The sequence below is a fragment of the Capra hircus genome, chromosome 11 (assembly GCF_001704415.2).
Source record: "Capra hircus breed San Clemente chromosome 11, ASM170441v1, whole genome shotgun sequence".
NCBI lineage: Eukaryota > Metazoa > Chordata > Mammalia > Artiodactyla > Bovidae > Capra > Capra hircus.
This window is the reverse complement of record NC_030818.1, coordinates 13087193-13100248: the sequence shown is the minus strand read 5'-3', so window position 1 is coordinate 13100248 and position 13056 is coordinate 13087193. Positions and strand designations below refer to the sequence as shown.

Below are 13056 nucleotides of genomic sequence, written 5' to 3'. Positions count from 1 at the left end.
AAAATCTCAGCACTTAGTTAAAATCTAGTAGTCCTGGCCCAAGTACTGAATTGAGTGTTAGCCCCTCTATGTTCCGTTTATTTTGAACTTTTAGTTAGTCATGATGAATCTAAGAAAAAATAATATCTTAAAAGTTTTAATTTTTATTCTGTTGAATAGAAAATACATTCAGTAACTATTTACTGGTTACTAATTTTGTACATGATGCTACATTAGGTGCTGGAATGAAAATAAACTACATAAAGTTTACATGTTGTTCTTAAGCAGTTTATACAGTCTCACTGAAGAAAAAAATTAAACACCTAAGGAATTTTTTAAGAATTAGAAGGCAACAAATAGTTTGGTGATTGTAACTGACTTGTTTGGATAGGCTGTAGGGAGAGAGAGATTTAATATTTCTATCTTGATTGCAGTCTTATATCAGTTTAAGTCAGCATTATCAATTTACCAATACTTTTGTGTATTTCACAGTGTATAATTAAAAACTATACTTTCTGGCATCAGAAGACTCCTATACTCCAGTTAGATAAGACTTGTTGAGTGACTAGATGCACTCAGTCTGTCTGGTCTAAAGTGATCTGGGAGGGAAGACTTCATGGAGTAGGTTAAAGGTGGTTCTTGAATGATGAGTAGGCTTAGATGTACCCAGGGGAAGAGGGATGACATTTCAGATGGGAGTAACAATGATAAGTTTGAGGGGCCTAGAAAAACTAGCCCAGGGAGTTTAGATGTAAAATGAGAGGCATTAAGAAGCTAATTAAGATTCTTGATACGTGAAATGACACATTAAAAAATATATTTCAGGAAGATAAATCTGACTGATGTGTGCAAGATGAATAGGAATGAAGAGAGAGAGGGTAGGACACCTAATTTGAGGCTTCCCTAGTTATTCGTGTGTGTTGGTGACAGTATGGATTAATATGATAAAAGTACAATAAAAATAAAAATCTTCCTGACCCAGGGATCAAACCTGAGTCTCTGCAGGCAGATTCTTTACCGTCTGAGCCACCAGGGAAACCTGTAATATGATAAAAAGACATTAAACATTAAAATAAATCATTTAATGATTATTAGCGTTCATAGAAATTGATTGCCTTTTTAAATGAACAGATACCTTTTAACAGTCGGAACAGCACAATGGACCTAACGAATTCTTCGCTACTAGATGACAAATGATAGGGATTTGTGAACATGGACTTAGGTAGTATAACCTACCTCTCTTGTTTCTGTGATGTATTTTGCTGCCCTGTAAGTGTGCATGTATTTGACATTACAAATGTGTAACCAATAAATATAAATTACCAACTGCAAATTTTTTCTTGCTAAGTAACAACTACCGATGTTACCTACCCCTGAGTCAAAACTACAGTCTGAAAAAGACAAGAAAATGAGAATTTTTTTTTCTAAATTGAGTTTCCGACATCAGAGAAGTCATGCTTAGTTTAGAAGTTATGTCTTTTTGACTGTCACAGTTGGTTTAGAAGTCTATCCTTGGTTTAAAGCCATGTCTTTCTGACTGAAATAATTCAGTTCAAAAAAATACTGACATAAATGTTTTTTTTTTAAGTAGTTGGTAGATAAGAGAGTGATATGGGTAGGTATTTTCAAAGTTGGATTCTGGGTCCACTCAAGTCTGCAGTCCTTGCAGCATCTTCTGCCTAGTAGTCAATTATTAGTCTTTTCTCTGGAGAGGAGTCCTGCTTTTGGACCCTTGTCTTATTGGAGAGTAGAAATCAAGGTGGTGTAGATACATTTACTGAAACTAAAAGTGAGTAATGTCTCTGAAGTGGATGTGTGTGTGTATATAGAACTGGACAGAGTATGCCTTAAATAACTTTTAGCTGTCAGCATTAGCTGATAGTTGCTATGTCAAATACATATCTAGTATTATATCTTCATGTTTTTTTTAAGAAAAACTGAAAATCTGGATTTTTACATGTTGGCAACTTATTCAAATAAAACGCTTTGTGGTCCGATTAAATCATGCCCAATTGATACTTGTCAGTGTGTCTAATGTAAACAATATCTAGTTACTATCAAAGACATGGGTTTAGCAGTACTAAAGACTCTTAACTGCCAGTCTCTTCTAGTTTTCTGTTTCCCTGAGCAGGATATGCAGACTTTATTTTTTGTAATCCACAGTCTGTTCCATGGCTTAATGAAATACTTTAGGGTTTGTCATAACCTGCTGCTGAGTATTGCAAGTAGCATGCACTTGTTTTCAGATAGTTCTTGACAAGGCAGATTCCAAAATTAGTATCAACTGTGGTTTTTAACTGGATAGTTCTAGTTTGTCTTTGGCAATGACAAACTAAAATGTTTTTGAAATGGAAATGAATAACATTTTCCTCAAGGAAAGTTTTAAAATACAGAAGGAACTGTTCAGTAAGTTTACTACCTGTCCAAATATTGGAGACACAGTAAAATGTTACTCACACTTTGGTTTTAACTGTTTCACTTGGGGGACTCTCTCTTTGAAAATTGTAGTGCCTTTAAAAAAAAACCATGTATCTTCCAGGAGCTTTTTATGGGTGCAAAATATAATTTTAGGGCAGCTTATGAGTGAAGTTAAATGAGAAAGCATTTTGTTCATTGTAAAGCTCTATATGTAAGGCATATTATGTCTTTGAAATGATACTGCTTTGCACTATATCCTGAAAATAAATGTTTTGATCAGCAGCATTTTTTCATATTTTTACTAATCTTATCCTTTGTCGGTATATAGTGAGTACCTTGTTTGGAATGGTATTGGCCCTAAGAGGTAGGATTTTTTGTTGTTAATGTTGTTAGCTTGAAGTTTAGAGTTGTAAGGCATCAAGACTATATTTTGGAGATGCCATTTCAAATATTTTTCTGTTTATAGAGTTCTTGATACTCTGTAGTGTGTGTGTGTGTGTGTGTGTGTGTTAATATTTGAGATGAGTTATTTCTGATCCATGCTTTTATTTTCTCCAAGTTTAAATGTATGTTTGACTTCAAAGTGAGTATCCATGGATAGGATTTTTAAAATGTTTTCTATAGCTAAAATGTTTTAAAATGGCATCAAGGAGTTGATATTAAGTGCTTTTGTTTGGAGTCCTTTTATTTTTGTTTGTGAAATTTTTATTGAGTAGCCATATGGTATTTATAACTAGGTTTGTTTAATTTTTGAAAAAACAAAGGATGCTGTGTCATGTTAACAAGCCTAGTGTCATTAGTCAAGTGAGGAATGTTCTAATTTGTGCACTTTTCTCCTTTTGCAATAGGATTGGATTCAGCATCAAAATACATCTACTCATATTGAGAGTTGCCGACAGTTACGTCAACAGTAAGAACAATTTTCTTCATTCTTATAGGTGGCAAATTTACAGAATAGTTAAATGTCTCAGGTATGATTGATTGATATCTTTAGTGTGGTACTTTGGAGAAAAATTTTTAGGAAGCTATTGCCTATTTGAAATACTAATTTTATACAAATATATTTAAACTTTTTCTAAAAGAGAATTAAATACAGTCCTTTTTTCTGACTCCTTCCCAGTAGGTAAATTTAATATAATTGGTTCGTTCCTGCTGCTTTGCCATCCTTGGAATGGTTTATCTGTTTCAGAACACAAAGCCTTCCCTTCTCCTATACTTCCCTCTCTTTCTTCCCACCCTTTCCTCAAAGGATAACTAACTAAAAACCACTAAAACTAGTGTTTAATTTCAGGTCTAAATCTCTCTTGGTTTAGAACCTGTTTTCAGGAAAAAACTCTTAAGTAGGAGATGAATAAGCTAGATATGGTGCTTCCTAACCATTGGTTCTTCAGTTCTTTCATCTTTTCCTTAAGACAGGGCACCTATGAAGGTAAAAAGTGTGATTTTCTCTTATATCATCTGGAGTTATATAAAATATGTGTTCCCCTAGTATTGTTAAACATGCTGATTCAGTTGTGTATCAAATTCCGGGTCATTATGCTGATGATAGTAACATGTTCTTGAGCAAATGAATTTGTGATAGCTGTTTTGGTTTTTCACATTGTTCTTTATGAAAATGTCACCACAATTTTTTTTGAGATTATTCATGACTCTCCTAATCATACATGATAAACCTTACTTGGACTAGTTTTTTAAAGTAAGAAAATTTATAAGCTCATTTAACTAGGAAGCTTGAGTGTTTCTAGTTTCAGGAACAGCTGGATTAGCTGCTCAAAATCAAAGTGTCAGTAATACTTTCATTTCTTGTCTGTTCCTTTCTGCTTTGTCCTCATGAGGACACTTCTCCACAAAGCAAAGTGACCCCCTAGTTCCACACTTAAGTGATCTGAATATCTAGCATTCCTGGAGTTAAAAATAAATAAAAGCACTCCTTTTCTCATAACTTCTGTGGAAGTTTTTGGTTTGAGTCTTTTGGACCACTGTGGGTTAGTTGTCCATCTCTAAACCAGTTACAGTGGTTGTAGGAATAGGGTACTATAACTTGGTTGGTGTCATGTGCCTACTCCTGATGGAGAGTGTGATATAAGCCCTACCTGAATCATATAGACTGAGAATAGAGATAGAGTTGCTTACCTGTATAGATCTGTGCACAGACATTGGTTTTTATTATAATTTGTTACTTGAATTGGGCCATACTGCCACTGTAACTGGATAATCTCTCCTAAAGTCACAAATTTTCCCACAGAAACCCAGTGGGATGTCTCATTTTTATGAAGCTAGGGGATTTAGATGTGAGAGAATTAGTTGCTGTAGGTAGGCATTAAATGCTAGTTACAGGAGTCTAGCTACATGCAGTGCCATCAATTTTCTACGCCAAATGGCATTTATGCCTACTGAAAGCTTTTTGTGTAGATAAGCCTTTTTTCCATGTACATAGGACCCTGATTTTAAAGCATGTAGTTTCTGTGCCTGCTACTGTGTTGCTCTGTTTTACGTTTTTACCTTTTTCAGGTACTCTTGAATAATTTCTTCATGGCTTTCTGTCTACTGCTCAAAAATTAACAAATGCATTAGATTTGATTAGGTGCTTTGGATCTTTGCAAGACAAAACATATGCTGTTTCATTCTTTTTTTTTATAAGCTGCATTGTGCTTCTGTACTTAAATCTATTTAGTCATTCCTTTACTGATTAACGTGTGAGTGCTCAGTTGTGTCTGACTCTTTGTGACCTCAGGAACTGTAGCCTGCCAGGCTTCTGTGGCCATGGGGTTCTCCAGGCAAGAATACTGGAGTGGGTTGCCATTTCCTCCTCCAGGGGATCTTTGCAACCCAGGGATCCAACCTGTGTCTCCTGCAACTCCTGCATTGGCAGGTGGATTTCCACCTAGGAAACCCGTGCTGATATATATTTAGGTTCCAATTTCTTTTCTTAAGGTTTATTATCTCTTCTCTCTCTTCGTCTTATTGAATCTTTCTGGATTATGACCAGAAGTAAAATTGATTAACTTGAGAAAAGATAGTACGTTAGCTTTAGTATTATAAATCATAATCAACATAATAAAGAGCTATATGCTCCTGTGTTGGACATTCTTCTCGGTGCTCTACACAGTGTCTGTAATCTTCAAAGCAACTCTGTGAGATCATATTTGAACCCTGTGAAGAAATAATATTTCATAATATTAACTGAAATATTATGTGAGAGATACATGTAATGATTGTTTGTGATTTTACCAGTGAGAGGCAGCTTCCCAGCTGTCACACAGCAAATAATTGGCATAACAATATATCTGTCTAACTCATGGCTCTTTGTTAAAACTTTTTTCCCCTCAGCACTTTATTCTGAAAAGTTTCTAAGGTGCAACAGATTTGAAGGGATAATAAACATAGTCTTCCTCTTTATTTAACCAATTGTTAGCATTTGATGTGTGTATTGTAGTATACTTTATATACAGTTTTTAAAAACTAGTTGAAAATACATTGCAGACATTGTAACACTTCACCTCTTAATTTAACATCTACCTCTTAAGAAAAAGGAAAAAAATTTTAAAGCTTTTATTTTATATTGAGATGTAGCTGATTAATGAACAATGTTGTGATAGTTTCAGGTGAACAGGGAAGGAACTCAGCCATATGTATACATGCCATTCTCCTCCAAGTCCCCCCTCCATAAGAATAAGGAAATTTTTCTACAGTGGTTATCTAACTACAGTGTAACACATGATTAACAATGATTTCATAATACCTTCTAATACACAGACCAAATTCAAATTTTCCCATTTTTTCCAAAATGCCCTTTATAACTATCCTTGGCTATTCCACTCCCCACACTTTTTGAGGCTATTTTCACAACAGTTGACTTTTGAAAGGTCTCGTAGACTATTCCACATTCTGCACCTTTCTGGTTTTTTCCTCTTCATTAAATTCAGGTTGAACATTTTTGTCACAAAAACTTTATAGGTAATATATATATACCTATGTATCACATTGGAATATAGATGATGTTGTTTACTTAGGTCCTTGTTCTTAGCCATTGTATTATATTGTCGTGTATTATGCTTCTGAAACATTTTTAAAAACTGGTTAGGTAACACACAGGCAGCAGATATAAGAACATGTATTCTAGTGGTTAACTTAGATCTGAAACATCATTTCACATCTGAAATATTATTACCCCCTCTTGAATTGGAAAGTTCTGGAAATTTAATAACTTCTCTGTGTTGGCAACGAGCTGTATTTCCAGGATCGCACATAAGAGAAAGCTAAGGCTTACTTGTATTAAGTAACTGACTTTCAGATTGTTGTACTCAATCACGTCTGACTCTTTGTGGCGCCATGAACTGTAGCCTACCAGGCTCCTTGTCCATGGGATTATCCTGGCAAGAGTACTGGAGTGGGTTGCAATTTCCTCCTCCAGCAAAATGCAGTACTTGGGTGTAATCTCAAAAACAACAGAATGATCTTAGTTTGTTTCCAGGACATATCATTCAACATCAGGGTAATCCAAGTCTTATCCCAAACACTGATGTTGAAGAAGCTGAAGTTGACTTTTTCTTTGAAGACTTAAAATATCTTCCAGAACTAATACCAAAAAAAGGATATCCTTTTCATCATAGGGGATTGGAATGCAAAAGTAGGAAGTCAGGAGATACCAAAATAAGAGGCAAATTTGGCCTTGGAGTACAAAATGAAGTAGGGCAAAGGCTAACAGAGTTTTGTCAAGTAGAGCACTGATCATAGCAAATACCCTTTCCAGCAACCCAAGAAATGACTCTACATGTGGACATCGCCAGATGGTGATGGTGACCAAAATCAGATTGATTATGTTCTTTGCACCCAAAGATGGAGAGGCTCTATACAGTCAGCAATGACTGTGGCTCAGGTCATAAGCTCTTTATTGCAAAATTCAGACTGAAATTGAAGAAAGTAGGGAAAACCACTAGGCCATTCAGGTATGACCTAAATCAGATGTCATATGATTATACAGTAGAGGTGACAAATAGATTCAAGGGATTAGTGCTGGTAGAGTGCCTGAAGAACTATGGACATAAGTTCGTAACACCATTCAAGTGGCAGTGACCAAAACCATCCCAAAGAAAAAGAAATTCAAGGAGGCATAGTGGTTGTCTGTGGAAGTTTTACAAATAGCTGAGGAAAGAAGAAAAGTGAAAGGCAAGGGAAAAAGGGAAAGATATACCCAAATAAATGCACAGTTCCAGAGAATAGCAAGGAAAGATAAGGCCTTCTTAAATGAACAATGCAAAGAAATAGAGGAAATAACTAGAAGGGGAAAGATGAGCGATCTCTTCAAGAAAATTGGAGATATCAAGGGAACATTTCATGTTCATGGAAGGATGGGCACGATAAAGGACAGAAATGGTAAGGACCTAACAGAAGCAGAAGAGAAGATGATGAGATGGCAAGAATACACAGAAAAACTATACAAAAAAGATCTTGATGACCTGAATAACCATGATGGTGTGGTCACTCACCTATACCCAGACATCCTGCAGTGTGAAGTTAAGTGGGCCGTAGGTAGCATTACTACCAGTAAAGCTAGTGGAGGTGATGGAATTCCAGCTGAGCTATATAAAATCCTAAAAGAAGATGAAGTTAAAGTCATAATCCCTTATTTATACACACATACATATATATATATAACATACATATATATACACACACAGTGGAGGTAACAAGTAGGTTAAAGAGATTAGATCTGATAGACAGAGTGCCTGAAGATCTATGGATGGAGGTTTGTAACACTGTACAGGAGACACCAACCAAAACCATCTCAGAGAAAAATTGTAGTAGTAGATGAAAAAAATTGTTCATGTTTGACAGTTGTTGATGCTGAGTGATAGATACACTGGATTGAAGTTTTTTGCCCTCTCAGTTTGTCACACTGATAGTTATATAAGATGCTCCAGCTTTCATGTCTGCTCTCAAAGCAGGAAGGATGGTGCAGAAATTTTCTCAGAAGTCTGCCAGTGGTTTTGTACCTATATGTCATTGGTTTGAACCTATCACTGGCTGTCTTCTAAAGAGACTGGGAAAGCAAATTTAGCTTTTTTTGACCTTTGTTACGGAGGCAGACCTGGGAAAAGGCAGTTGAGAATTGCGTTTTTGTTTGTTTTTGACTGTACTAGGTCTTTGTTGTGGCTCCCACGCCTCTCTGGTTATGGTACATAGACTCTCTATTTGACACACGATGAGAATTGCTTTTGAGTTAGCCTGCCAACAATATCTGAGACAAATGTCAACAAATAAAAACTGCTTACCTGTAGTTAGTTTTTGACCTCGCTTTATTTTCTTGTCAGGTGGCTTGCTGCCTACATTTCCTTACGTAACTCTCCTCTTGGCTACTGAAATTGTATTTTTGTACATCTGCGATTTAATAATTTAATCATCATTTCCATTAACATATAGAGTCTGGATTCTCTGGAATAGTTGAAGGTGAAGATGTCTTTTTCTTGGACGTCTATGTTATTACTTTTCCTCCTACTTTTTCTTTCTGTGATTACCCCTCAATTTCTTTCATTGGTGTATCTTTGCTTTACTCTTAAGTGTTAGTGTGCATAAGATTCTGTCCTCAACCCTCTTTTTTCCCCGGTAACTCCATTCTCTGTTTATCTCATTGACTCTTAGTGCTATGGTTGATGCCTAATTTCTAAATATCTCAACACTCATCTTTTTCTCTAATCTAGACATTTATTTCCAGTTCTTTTGCAAACATTCCTATGTTCCCTTCACTTCAGAAATGTTTATTGTTCTCCATTGCCTTTTACTTAGGTTCAACCTCCTTAACATGACTTCAAGGACCTTCATAGTTTGTCTCTGAGCTGTCTTGCCAGGTTTTCTGCCTCATAATTACTTTTTGTCATGTCCATGCTGTGGCCACAGTGGTTCCTGAATAGAACACGTTTGCCTCTAATCTTCCTTTTACGTATTGCCACTGTGTGAAACCTAACCTGATCCATACCTCTTGATAACTCTTTTTAAAGGGCTACCTGAAAAGCAACCTCTTCTTTGAACTGTCCCCTGAGATCCTCTCTGAGGAACACTTGGTACAATATAAGGGGCAGCATTCATGTCTCATTCTGTAGAATGGTGTCCTCTAGAGTTCTTCAGAGTGAGTGAACTGTCTTTTAATGCTTACCTAAGCTGGTGTTTTATAGCTCTTCTATACCTCTTAACAGTTTTATATGTACTTCCTGTTTTACCTAAATAAATGTCAAGGATTTAAAGTATGGGGAATGTGTTTCTTTTTCCTAGTTGCCTGAAACTTATTATTTATTGGACTAGACACTCAGAATATTTTACTTTGAAGAAAATATTTATACTTCAATATCCTAAGAAATCACTTAACTTTTAAAAATCTTTTAAATTTTTTTAAAATTAAAAAAATTTTTTTAATTAAAAATTCTTTTTTCAATTTTTTCAATTTTTTTATTTATTTATTTTTGCTGCACCACACGGCTTGTGGGATTTTAGTTCCCCACCTAGAGATTGAACCTGTGCCCTTAGCAGTGAAAGCATGGAGTCCTAACCACTGGACTGCCAGGGAATTCCCTTAACTTTTGTTTTGAACAGTATTCTCTATATATTGCAGGGGACGATTGAGCCTTATAATCTTAACTGTTCATTAATATTGTTTATTCTCAAAATAGGTATCCTGATTGGAATCCTGAGATCCTCCCATCAAGAAGGTAGTTATTTTTTTTAATAGTGGTATTATTGAAATTTGATTTTCCTTTAAAAGTAAACACGTACTTTTTTTTTTTAAGGCACTGTTTTGAATAGAATCTCGTTTTTACCATTTTTATTTTTAAACAGTAGGGAAATGCAACCATCTCTAGAAATCTTTAGTTACCCTAGTTTACCTGTAATAGCTCCCATCTGTGAACTTTTCTTTTTTAGTCTTTTCTGAAAATACTTTATACTTTTATTCTTATTTTATGTTTGTGGTATCTTAGATTATAAATGGTTTGAAGGCTGAGAATGGAGTTTCCCTATTCAGTGTATAAATACAAGTATAGGAGTCAAATATTTGTGGAAGGTGTAATCTCTGTGGGAAAACTGTTGAGAAACATTTGTTATTTCCTAAATTCTTTGTATAACTTAATACTTTCAAAACACAATTGGATATAGTAATGATATAGGAAAAATGAAAGAAATTGGTGATACTTATTTGTGAGTAAACAAAACAGGAATGTAAGCAATTAGAGAGGTGACGTCTGCTTTGACTGATCCTTATTCATTTACAAAACCAAACTGCATCATAACAAGGAGGTTTTTGCTTTACATAAATACATGGTATCAGAGTTTGGCATTGTTAATATTAATAGCTTGATTTTAAGAAGGTAAATCTGTCATTGATACAAATTTAAATTTATATAAAATTGTTGAATCTTGTGTTTTTTTCTTGCACTTTGTAGAAATGAAGGCAATAGAAAAGAAAATGAAACTCCAAGAAGACGATCTCATTCCCCCAGTCCAAGGCATTCTAGGAGATCAAGCTCGAGTCACAGATTTCGTCGATCTCGAAGCCCTGTACGTTGTATGTATAGACCAAGAAGCCGAAGTCCAAGAATTTGCCATCGTTTTATTCCTAGATACAGATCCAGATCCCGTTCACCGTATCGAATGAGAAATCCATTTAGAGGTAGTCCAAAATGCTTTCGATCAGTTAGCCCTGAAAGGACATCAAGGAAATCGGAGAGATCATCAGGTACGTTTATGTTTGTGAATAATAAGTACTTATTTTGACTAAACCAGTCCAGTTTTTTTTTTGTTCATTTGATTTTTTTTTTATTTCTGTATTTGCATTAAGCTTAAAATGTGACTTTTCTCATGATTTTTTTTAAAATGTTGACATTTTGAGATATTTGGCTCAGCTCTTTTTGAAACTTCTAAGGTTTTTAAGAAATTAAATGTCATAATGTATTAAATTTTAGAATTTCTGTATGAAATTTGACTCACATTACCACCTGTTTCATTCTTCTTCCCTTTATTATGTATCACAAGAAATGTGAGAGAGTGTATCTACACACCCAACATCAAACTTAAAAAAAACAGGGATATACAGATATCTTAGTTTGCCTTAGTAATTGATTATAGACTTGTCTTCCATGAATTAATTTAAAACATTTAAAAATTGTTCAAATTTTCAACGTGTGTCTTAATGTTGGTTTAGTGACCTTTCCAGAAATATTTTTTACAGTTTTTTTTTAAATCTTTTCAGAGGTCTGTGAGATTTTTTTCCTTTTTCAACTACATATCTCTGAAATTGGATTTTTCTTAAAATATGGTAGCCAAAATAGTGTATCCAGCACACTGGATGCAGAATTTTCTGATTAGAGAATTCAGATGTCTTCTTTTAAGCCCAACATTTAAGTGTTCAGAAAAACAGTACTCATCTAAATAATTTTTATTTTGAAAAAGTTTTTTATAAAAATATATTGTTTATGTTAGCATAGGAGTTTTATTATTAATATTTTTAAAATTCTATATTAGTTTCTTTTGTGCTAAATATTGATACAAATGCTCTTTGGAGTCTTCAGTTTTTAATAATGTAAAGGGATACTGAAATCAAAAGTTTGAGGATCTCTGGTGTAAGAGAAGCTCACTGAATAAAGGGTCTTCATGTGAATACCTTTTGAGTGAAGAATTAAAGACTAATAATTTTTTTGTATGTATTTGCCACCTGTTTGGCCTAACAGTAGCTCAGTGTGTTAAATATTTGGGCAGTTGAGGGGTTATATTATTTTTTTATAAAGTTCTTTTCAATTGAAGTAGTATTTGTGTACTATTAATAGATAGAAAAAAAGCATTAGAAGATGTAATACAATGGTCTGGGCATGAGTCAGAATTCAGTAAACAGAAGCATCTTGAAGCAGCTGATAAAGGACACTCACCAGCACAAAAACTTAAAACTGGCAGTGGAGCAAAGACATCAGTTAAATCTACAAGTTCTGCAAAGAATGATTCAAATATAGGAGGACATTGTACTCGTTACAAATCAAAGAATCTTGAAGATGATACCCCATCAGAAAGTAAACAGATGGCTGATAAAACTGTTTCTCTGCCACGTAAGGTCAGTAGTTCTTTGTTAGTGGAAGTGTGTACGTACACTTGTTAATATGACAAAGAGAAAACAAAGTTGTTCAGAATTTTTAATTTTCATATTTCTGAGGAAATTGTGATTTATTTTGATATGAAATATTCATTGATTTCTGTTTTGAACACAGGAAAGGTCCAATAATTACAGTCTTATAGATTACAGATATCAAAAGTGAGAACATTTTGATGGTTTGGTGTGTTTGGCTGACCACACTGATCTGTGTTACAAGTTTTGCACTCTGATTGGGGAAATGGACGTAATCAGTAGTACTAATGAGTTTTTGTAATCTTTGTTAGTAGTCTATGAGTAACTATCTGCTGAGAATCATTTTTACTCTGTTTTATGTTTTTTTATAGTATAGTTCAGAAGCTACTTTGTTGCCCAGTGTAGAATACTAGTCTGTTTTCTGGGTACTAATAGGTGTATTTTGTAATATTAACAGATCTTCAAGTGTTTGGGTATACATTTCTCTTAACATTGTCTTTAAACAATTACAGTTCCTTGCCCCCATAGAGCTTATATTTAACAGGGTGAACTTACAA

General features: G+C 34.5%; 1 protein-coding gene across 4 annotated transcripts in view; it reads left to right on the top strand.

Annotated features, from left to right (window-relative positions):
* Nucleotides 1-13056, top strand: part of ZNF638 (zinc finger protein 638) — an 87738-nt gene that overhangs the window by 17995 nt on the left and 56687 nt on the right. For 3 of the 4 annotated variants that reach the window (XM_005686375.3, XM_013967510.2, XM_018055075.1), the window contains 4 exons: nucleotides 3246-3307; nucleotides 10062-10100; nucleotides 10830-11122; nucleotides 12210-12487. In XM_005686375.3, coding sequence (XP_005686432.2) covers nucleotides 3246-3307; nucleotides 10062-10100; nucleotides 10830-11122; nucleotides 12210-12487 — 672 coding nt within the window. The remainder of the gene's footprint in view (nucleotides 1-3245; nucleotides 3308-10061; nucleotides 10101-10829; nucleotides 11123-12209; nucleotides 12488-13056) is intronic. The other variant, XM_005686378.3, reaches the window with a different exon arrangement.